The sequence below is a fragment of the Bubalus bubalis genome, chromosome 3 (genome assembly GCF_019923935.1).
Source record: "Bubalus bubalis isolate 160015118507 breed Murrah chromosome 3, NDDB_SH_1, whole genome shotgun sequence".
Lineage (NCBI taxonomy): Eukaryota > Metazoa > Chordata > Mammalia > Artiodactyla > Bovidae > Bubalus > Bubalus bubalis.
The window spans coordinates 54,167,957-54,177,874 of record NC_059159.1 but is presented as its reverse complement, the minus strand read 5'-3'; the positions used below and the strand labels follow the sequence as shown (position 1 = coordinate 54,177,874).

General features: G+C 41.9%; 1 protein-coding gene across 1 annotated transcript; it reads left to right on the top strand.

Annotated features, from left to right (window-relative positions):
- Positions 1 to 466: 466 nt before the first annotated feature.
- LOC102410592 (olfactory receptor 4D1-like) lies at positions 467 to 1,402 on the top strand. Its single transcript, XM_006076241.1, has one exon. It carries the CDS (start codon positions 467 to 469, stop codon positions 1,400 to 1,402), a length of 936 nt encoding a protein of 311 aa, XP_006076303.1.
- The last annotated feature ends 8,516 nt before the right edge of the window (positions 1,403 to 9,918 follow it).

Below are 9,918 nucleotides of genomic sequence, written 5' to 3'. Positions count from 1 at the left end.
TCTGTGTTATTTTACTTAATCCCTTAGGCAGTTTCTATAAAGAAAATATATTTCTTAGAGATATGAAAATATATTTCTTACAGATATGGAAATTGTAATGCAGATTAAGAAAGTAGCTCAAAGCCAAATCTCTCTCAAGGAAATGGATGCTCTGAAGTTTTGGCTCTGGTTCTGAAGAATTCTGAGGGCTTCCCACCCCTATATTACACTGAATCTTAGAAAGGCAGGTGGCGTGTGTTTCTGGATGGTTTTAAGATATCTCATGTGTGTGTATTCAAGCACAAACTAGTAAACTTTCAAGAGACAAGTCATTGAATTAGCACTTGATATTGTGATCTGTACATGAAGATGTCCATCATATTTCCTTGGACGACTGAATTGAGCCCTTGAGCCCTAAAGGGGCAAACAACAACTTGATGTGTCTATGTCTCTGCCTTGTTTCCTTTAGGAGTATGGAGAAGACATTATGGATTCAGAGAACCTCACGTGGGTATCAGAATTTGTCTTCCTAGGGTTCTCCCAGAATCAGGAGCTCCAGTTTTTACTGTTTCTGGTGTTCCTGTTTGTCTACACAACCACTGTCATGGGAAACCTCCTCATCATGGTCACAGTGACCTCTGATTCCAGGCTCCACACACCCATGTATTTCCTGCTGAGAAACCTGGCCATCATAGACCTCTGTTTCTCCTCAGTCACTGCTCCAAAGATGCTGGTGGACTTCCTTGCTGAGAAGAAGACCATCTCCTACCAGGGCTGCATGGCCCAGATCTTCTTCTTCCACCTCTTGGGAGGTGGGACTGTCTTCTTCCTCTCAGTAATGGCCTATGACCGCTACATAGCCATCTCCCGGCCCCTCCACTACATCACCATCATGAACACTCGAGTGTGTGTGGGGCTGGTGGTGGCTGCCTGGGTAGGAGGCTTTGTCCACTCCATTGTCCAGCTGGTTCTGATGCTCCCATTGCCCTTTTGTGGCCCCAACATCTTAGATAACTTCTACTGTGATGTTCCACAAATGCTGAGGCTTGCCTGCACGGACACCTCCCTCCTGGAGTTCCTTATGATCTCCAACAGTGGGATGCTGGTCCTCATCTGGTTCCTCCTCCTTCTGATCTCTTATACTGTCATCCTGATGATGCTGAGGTCCCACTCTGGGCAGGCGAGGAGGAAGGCAGCTTCCACCTGCACCACCCACATCATTGTTGTGTCTATGATCTTCATTCCCTGTATCTATATCTACGCCCGGCCCTTCACCTCTTTCCCCATGGACAAGGCTGTGTCCATCAGCTACACTGTCTTGACCCCCATGCTCAATCCCATCATCTACACCCTGAGGAACCAGGAGATGCAGGCAGCCATGAAGAGATTAGGCAAGCACCTAGTGATTTCCAGCAGGGAGTGAACTTATAATAGGTTGACTTTAAATGACAGATCTTCTCTCTGAACTTTGTTTTCCCATATGAGAAGTGAAGGTAAGTCTTCATGGAATGCGACAGTTGAGATTAATATATCTATGAAGATTAATATTTCTATGGAACTGTTGTTCTGTCTGGTATTGTGTTAGGCACTTTCACACTTTTGTCTCATTCTCAGAAAACTGACAGTGGATATGTTATTCTTGTATTAAACAGTTTAGAAATGAGAAAACTCAGAAGTGACTTGCTCAGTGATGAACAACAAGAGAGGAGATGGTCAGGAGATGGTTCCTCTGATCCCCAAGTTTCAAGACAGGAGATATGGGTGGGTTCTGAAACCCAGGGCTTCTTCCAATCACAAGGGAAAGCTTAGAGTTTCTCATCTATGGATGGGGGTTTCCCTGGTGGTGCAGTGGTGAAGAATCCACCTGCCAAACAGGAGACACAGGTTCGATCCCTGGGTTGGAAGATTCCCTGGGGAAGGAAATGGCAACCCACTTAAGTATTCTTGCCTGGGAAATCTAATGGACAGAGGTGCCTGGCGGATTGCAGTCCATGGGGTCACCACAAAGAGCTGGACACAAATTAGAGACTAAAGAATACCAACAATAATATCTATGGATGAATATCTGTGATGAATATTCAACTCTTTCATCTTAAATCTGGAACACTCACCTTTGTTCTGCTCCCTCATCCCCTCTGTGGTTTTTGGAAGTGGTATCACTTGTAATATCATCTAAATATTTCCCATAAGGGTATATTCCCTTTGGGTTTGTTTCTTTTCTTTGAAATACACCTTGGGTAATCTGAAAAACTACTCTGCCTTCCCAACCTGTTCTTTGCATCATATAGATGATATGGCTGAGAGGAGGATGCTGTAGTATAGTTGGGGATCCAAGGCCAGAGAGGACAGAGCCATGTTTATCAGTGGTCCAGATATGAGGTAGGGGTTCAATCCAGGGTTGCCACCTCATGGGTTTTTGCCTTTCTCTTTGACTTCCTGCCCCAGATTGAGGGCTCCTTGAATGTGGGCCATGCCTTATTCACCTTGAAATTTGCTCAGCACCTTGAACAGTAGCTTATCCAGAGAGGTATTTCTACTTTTTCTTGTACCCCATTCCTTCTCTGTATAGTTCAGATCTATATTTGATTTCTCTCTGTATAACATTTATTTGCTCCATCTTCTTGTTTCCTCTTTAAAACTCTTGGGCAATGTAGAATCTTGACCCAAATTTAGGAAGATAATATGAAAACTTTTTTTCCCTATTCCCTCCCAATAACCACCTCATCTGGGAAATATTTAATAAAAGTTGCAGGCTCTTCAAGCCATCATGGCAGCTCTGAGTTCACCATTTCTTCACTTTTACGTCCCTGCACCTTTTCATGCATTTCTCCCCATTCTCAGTGGGCGTTTGGAGATGAGGGCAGAGAAAATGGACTGTGTCATATTTGATCTGAGTGTCCCTCAAAACAGTGTTTTCCCCTTTCACACAAAAGTCCTTTAAATACCTGGTGATACTTTTCTCACCCTCTAACTTGTCTCTTCTCTAGATGAAGCATCTACTTTCCTTCAGTTGTTCCCATTGTGACAAGTTTCCTGATTCCACCATCTTGGCCATCTCCTCTGTATTTACTCTCCTATGACAACATCCCTCTTGAAATGTGACCCTCAGCCTATGACATATAGCTGATTGGAAAGTGTGATCTCTTTGGAAAACTATGATAGTCCTACTTGAAATATATAGCCACAAAGATGTTTTTGGTGGCAAACAGCAGCATAACCAAATCAGTGCTTAAAGAATGAGGAGATTATCTCATTTAAAAAGATTAGAGGGCTTCCCTGTGATTCAGTAGTAAAGAATCCACTTGCCAATGCAAGAGACATGGGTTCAATCCCTGGTTCAGGAAGATCCTATATGCCTTGGAGCAACTAAGCCTATTCACCTCAACTACTGAACCTGTGCACTAGAGCCCTGGAACCACAACTACTGAGCCCATGTGCCTCAAGTACTAAAGTCAGAGCACCCTAGAGCCCCTGCTCTGCATCAAGTGAAGCCACCGCAATGAGAAGCCAGCATACCACAACTAGAGAGAAGCCCCTGCAAACAGCAACTAGAGAAAAGCCTGTGTAGCAACAAAGACCCAGTACAACCAAAAATAAATGAATAAATAAAATTACATATATATAAATTAGAGGATTGGCAATTCCAGAGGTGGTTAATTCAGCAGCTCCAACATTTTAGGGCCCTGAGTTGGCAATTCTATAATTTGCTGTCTTTCCCTTCATGATGGCAATGTGGCTGGTAAAGCTTCAGTAATCATATTTGTGTGTGTGTGTGTGTGTGTGTGTGCACTTAGTTGTGCCCAAATCTTTGCAACCCTATGGGCTGTAGCCCACTAGGCTCCTCTGTCCATGGGATTTCCCAGGCAAGAATAGTGGAGTGGGTTGCCCTTTCCTCCTTTAGGAGTCATACATTTTTTTCCTAGAAGCATTCCAGCAGAATTCACTTACGACTTGTTGGGCAGAAACTGGGTCATACGGTCACCCTGCTCTACAAAGGAAATGGAAAGTGCATGGCTGGCTGTTTCAGCCAGAAAATGGCAATCAACAGTGTCTGCCACATAGATGGAAGCCCCTGGTAGCAGGATGGCAGAGAGGTGATTGGCCTGAGTCAGAAATCTTGACAATGAGCAAAGTTTCTTGTGGACAGGGTCATAAAATTAAATGCCTAGAGGAACTGACAAATAACACGGATCTGTTAAGTGGGCCCAGGTAAAGACTGAAGGGAACTAGAGAGTGGATATCCAGGTTGGAGGGAAAGCAGCACTCCTACTGCTCTTGGCTACCCTTTGCAGAGACCCAATACCTAAATCCTTACAGAACAATCAGAAGAATTTTATTTAAAGATACTAAACACTCCAGATGAGTAGTCCAGGCCATCTTCCCAAACTGACATTCAAGGATCTTCTGACAAAACAACTGACCCGATCATCCTAATCAGAAGCCTCAATGAATACAGCTCTATCCATGAGAATTTACGCCTTTAAGACATCTCTCATGGAAGCTATGTTGTGTTCGTGATATGAATTTGGCTCAACTGCACATTTTTTTATTACCTAAATGCACAATGGACCGTCAATGTTCTTTAGTTATTTTGAATAGTGATTAGTGACAGCACCTCTCTTAAAAGTTGTTGAGGGAAGGCTGTAAGTCATTCCAGTGGTAGTACATTAATTTTGGTGCAGAGAATAAATCACTGCTTCTCAGCCTCATTATCCCTTGATCTTGCCATTCCACTTGTATTTATATCAAGCATGTGGATGATTTAAGTGTAAGGAGAGAAAAACCTCAATTAACTTTACCTATGAAGTTTACTTCATATCAATGAGTTCAGTCACTCAGTCATGTCCAACTCTTTGTGACCCCATGGACTGCGGCACATCAGGCTTCCCTGTCCATCACCAACTCCCAAAGCTTGCTCAAACTCATGTCCATTGAGTCAGTGATGCCATCCAACCATCTCATTCTCTATCATCCCCATCTCTTCCTGTCCTCAATCTTTCCCAACATCAGGGTCTTTCCTAATGAGTCAGCTCTTTGCATGAGGTAGCCAAAGTATTGGAGCTTCAGCTTCAGCATCAGTCCTTTCAATCATTATTCAGGACTGATTTCCTCTAGGATTGGCTGGTTTGATCTTCTTGCAGTCCAAGGGACTCTCTAGAGTCTTCTCTAGCACCACAGTTCAAAAGCATCAATTCTTCAACACTCAGCTTTCTTTATGGTCCAACTCTCACATCCATTCATGACTACTGGAAAAACCATAACTTTTGACTATACAGGCCTTTGTTGGCAAAGTAATGTCTCTGCTTTTTAATATGCTGTCTGCTTCATATATGATCCATTAAAAGTGGTGTATCAGTCAAGGTTCTGCCAGAGAAACAGGACCAGTATGATATGGAAGTGTTGTGAAGGAAGAAATATTCCTCCACCATTCTAGGTTCTCCTGGCTGGTCTATGAATGAAATTGACATAAGACAAATTAAGAGAAAAAATAAAGCACAGTTTGGGAACATGTATACATGATAGAGAACCAGGCAAACTGAGTAACCCACCAAAATGGCTGAAACTTTCACCTTGAATACGATCTTCCGCTAAAGACAAAAGACGGTGTTGGAGGAAGTTTTGTGGGACTCTGAAAGGGAGGAAGACAATTCACATGGAAGAGGAAAAGAAAATGCTCGATAAGTAAATACTTTCTGGGCCATGTAGAGACAATGGAACACAGAGTGGACCCTGATCTTTAGGTCTGGTCCCCTCTCACTATACACACACATACACACAAATACATACCTAGTCCATATTCTTTGTAGGCGAATCGGTGAAAACCCATTCTGGGAACAGGTTCTCTATTTAAATACTTTAGACAGCTAAAGGGGAAAGTCAAGGTTTCTTCCTGAGTCCTTTGAGCCTTGACGATTTTCAGCTCAAAATAATCCAAAGACATTTCGGGGTGGAAAATTTTATATGTATTATATATGAAGAGGGAGAGAGAGAGATTTATTGCAAGGAATTCCTTACCTGATTGTGAGACTGGCTTGGCAAGTATGAAATCTGTAGGGCAGGTCAACAGGAAGGGCAGGTTGGAATTTTGGGGCATGAAGCTGCAGTCCAGAATTGCATCCTCTTCAAGGAAACCTCAGTTCTGCTGTTAAAACCTTTTTTAAAAAAAAGTAATTTATTTTAATTGAAAGATAATTACAGTGTTGTTATGGTTTTTGCCATACATCAACATGAATTGGTCACAGGTATACATGTGTACCCCCCACTCTGAACTCCCTCCCAACCCTACCCCTCTGGGTTGTCCTAGTGCATCAGCTTTGGGTGCCCTTGCATCAAACTTGATGCATCAAACTTGCACTGGTCATAATTTATTGAATCTGGTACATCCATGTTGGCTAGAATAATCTCCTTTACTAAAAATGAATGGATGGGACTTCCCTGGCAGTTCAGTGGTTAATACTCCACTATTCAAATGTAGGGGGCAGGGATCAATTGCTGGTCTGGGAACTAAGATCTCACAGGCCATCTGGTATGGCCAAAAGTAAAAAAAATTAATGAATTGATTGTAAAAAAATAAAATTAGCTGATTAGAGAATCAATCACATCTATCAAATACCTTCACAGCAACACCTAGATTCAAGTTTGAATAACTGAGAACTACAGACTAGTCGACTGACACATAAAACCAACCATCAAGAGGGGAATCATTAATCATCAATGACTCAGGCCTCTCTCAATGAGGATGTAAAAAAAAAAAAAAAGTTCCTTCTAAATGTATCCTGCATCCATTTAGCAATTTGAAGTTAAGTCAGGCAAATACATATATATATATATATATATTTTTTTTTTTTTTAAAGATATGTGATACATAGGATAATCATTTTCTCATCCCAGTGTACATGACTGGGTGTTTACTCCATTCTGGCCATTCTTGGCTTTGGAACTCATGATGGTGAGAGGATGCAGTGAACAGATGATGAGGTTTGGTGAACATTTTACAGAATCACATGTGCCCTGACAAGAGAATATATAAAGGGGGATATATCAGGTTTCTCTTATTGAAAACTAAATCAGAATCTGTATCAAAATCATCTACATGATAGTCAGTGAGATGGACAAGTCCTGTCCCTTCCCCAGAATCAATCAAGGCTACTTTTGTGGGACTTAATTTTATTTTCTTATTTTACCCTTTTTTCATTGTGAATCAATCTTAAAATGGACTAGAGCTCTAAATAAGAACTTTTTTTGAAAAAGTTATTTATGTATGTGGCTGTGCTGGGTCTGTTTCTGGAAGAGCTTCACATTCTACTCTTACCTGCCATTGAACTCTATTTTGCCAAGAATGAGCATTTGTAGTAAAACATTCAGACCAACCTGGAAAATTATATGCAGTTCAGAGATCTCTGTCTAAAAAATCAGTCCATTTTTATAGCACATCAAGTTTAAAATGCCAATTAATTCTAGTTTTGATCAATCCCTCATAATGAGCACTGTATGTTTCCTGTACCAATCCTTGCATTAGAGGTAGTAAGAGTTCACAGGTAAAGAATTCTGGCATTTAAATAGATGATGTAGTGGACTTGGGGCTTCCTTGATGGCTCAGTGGGTAAAGAACCCATCCACAATGCAGAAGACACAGAAGACGTGGGTTCGATTCCTGGGTCAGGAAGATTCCTTAGAGGAAGGCATGGTAACCCACTCCAGTATTCTTGCCTGGATAATCTCATGAACAGAGGAGCCTGGAGGGCTACAGTCCAAAGGGTCACAAAGAGTCATACATGACTGAGTGATTAAGCACGCATGCCCACAGTGGACTTGGGTACAGATAGTAAATCAACAATGGGGCTTCAGCTGCCAAAATAAAGGACAAGTTTTACAGGACAGTAGGGTTCTGTTGAACTGATACCATATATCTGCCCATGTATGACTTTCTCTAAGTAAAACTCAGTTAGACATAAAAGTAGAAGAAAAAGAAAAAGGGAAGGAGCAGGAGAAGAAAGAGAAGAAGAAGGAAAGACATCAGACCAGTTGTCTCAGATTGCACAAGAGAGAGAACAGTCCTTATACTGATGAGCAAGTCCATGGTTCTCAAAGTGTGGTCCCTGGAACAGAGAAATCAGCATCATCTGAGAATTTGTTACGGATGGAAATTCTTGGCCTTATCATTGATCAACAGAATGAGGAAGTCTGGAGCTTGGGCACTGTAATTTGTCTTTTAACCAGCTCTCCAGGTGATGGTCTCAAGGGAAAGAATTGAAGAAATGGGTTCTTCTAAAACTCCCAGAGAAACTGTTTCTTTTGAAGAGACTTATACTTTTAGATCTTGGCCTGAGATACTACATGCTACAAATCTATAAAACTGTATTGTTCTTAGTATTTTTGATCCCGAGGAATAACTTTTAAAAACTGTGTTTTTGAGAGATTTTAAAACTTTTTAACAAGTCCCATTGCTCCCTTGCCCCCAGTGGTAATCAACCCAACCCTGCCTCCTGAATCGAGTCCAGTAGTTTCTCCTCAAGGATATTCCCTCTTCCCCTAGAGTCACACCCATTGTTGTATACGTGATGTTTGGGCAGTGGCTAGGAAACTAAGTTTGCAGAAAAGGGATCTTGAAGAAGATGCAAGACATGAGGGCTCTCTCCCATGCTGGGCTGAAGGAAGGTGAGAGATCAGGGTTTTCTCACCTGTAAATAGAGCAGCTGTTAAGAATCCAGACACACTTGCTGGAGAGTGTGGAGAAAAAGCAAGAGATTTAGACTAGATGATTGTAAGGCTAAAGTGTGAGGAATGCTTCAGAAAGTAATGCAGGGGAAATAGGGTGTTGAAAACTGATTTTCCAACGAGCATGTCCAAAACCAGGCTTTTAATGACAAAGTGGAAACTGGGTCCTGTGATTTAGAGGGATGATATTGAGAGCAAAGGATAGGAAAATACACCACAAAATTCTCCACGTGGTCACATTGAATAGGAAGGATTGCATAATTACCTACTTATTCATTATGACAGCAACTTTTTTTGAGCAACTGGTGAATCAGAGTTGCTGTTACAGGTGCTGGGGCTACTAAGTTACTGAACTTGCAATCTAGTCAAGAGGGACAATGGAAAAAAATATGATGAGACTAAAATGACCTCTGATGAACAATACATTGCAGGAAGCGGGTGAGGGGTGGGGAGTGAGACAAGGCAGGGGAGTGAGAAGGCCACTTAATTCTCTGCTGTCACCCTTATCTCTCACCTTCTGTGTCCTTCTTCGCCTTTGTTCCCAGCCTCTTCCTTTCCCCTCCACTTTCCCCTTCGCCTTCCTTCCTCTTAATATCCCCTCTTCATTCTTTTGACAACACCCTGGTGGCTCAGACAGTAAAGACTCTGCCTGCAATGCAGGAGACCTGGGTTCAAAAGATCCCCTGAAGAAGGGAAAGGCAACTCACTCTAGTATTCTTTATTCCTTTGTCTATACTATTTCTCTTATCTCGACATCTTCCTTCCTCATCTATCTTTGTATTCAGTAACAGAAATTCTTGGGGCTTTTAAAAGAGCCCTTCCATTCCCCTTCATACAAAATCCATCACCTATTTCTTAATCCAGAAAGTCTCTCTCTGCCTTCTCATGTCTCAGCACGCACACCATATATACCCTGTTAAGTCACCCAGTCAGGGACCACCTACACCAGTGTGGGGGGACATTCCCTATAATTGTTTACCCCCCAGCAGTCAATGCCACATGCTTTTTAAGTATTGACTATGAGCAAGCATGAGCACTGCAGTGCACAGATTAATTGTAAATCAAGGCACATGGCACATTATGGTTGAATCAGGAGGAAAACCTAGAAATACAAAAAGTTCACGAACTTTTAGATGTAATAACTGTTGTGTGAGAGATGACTGGTACAAAAATGTATTAGAGACTGTAAGAAGGCAGGAGGTTTTTAGTAGGAGACTACAC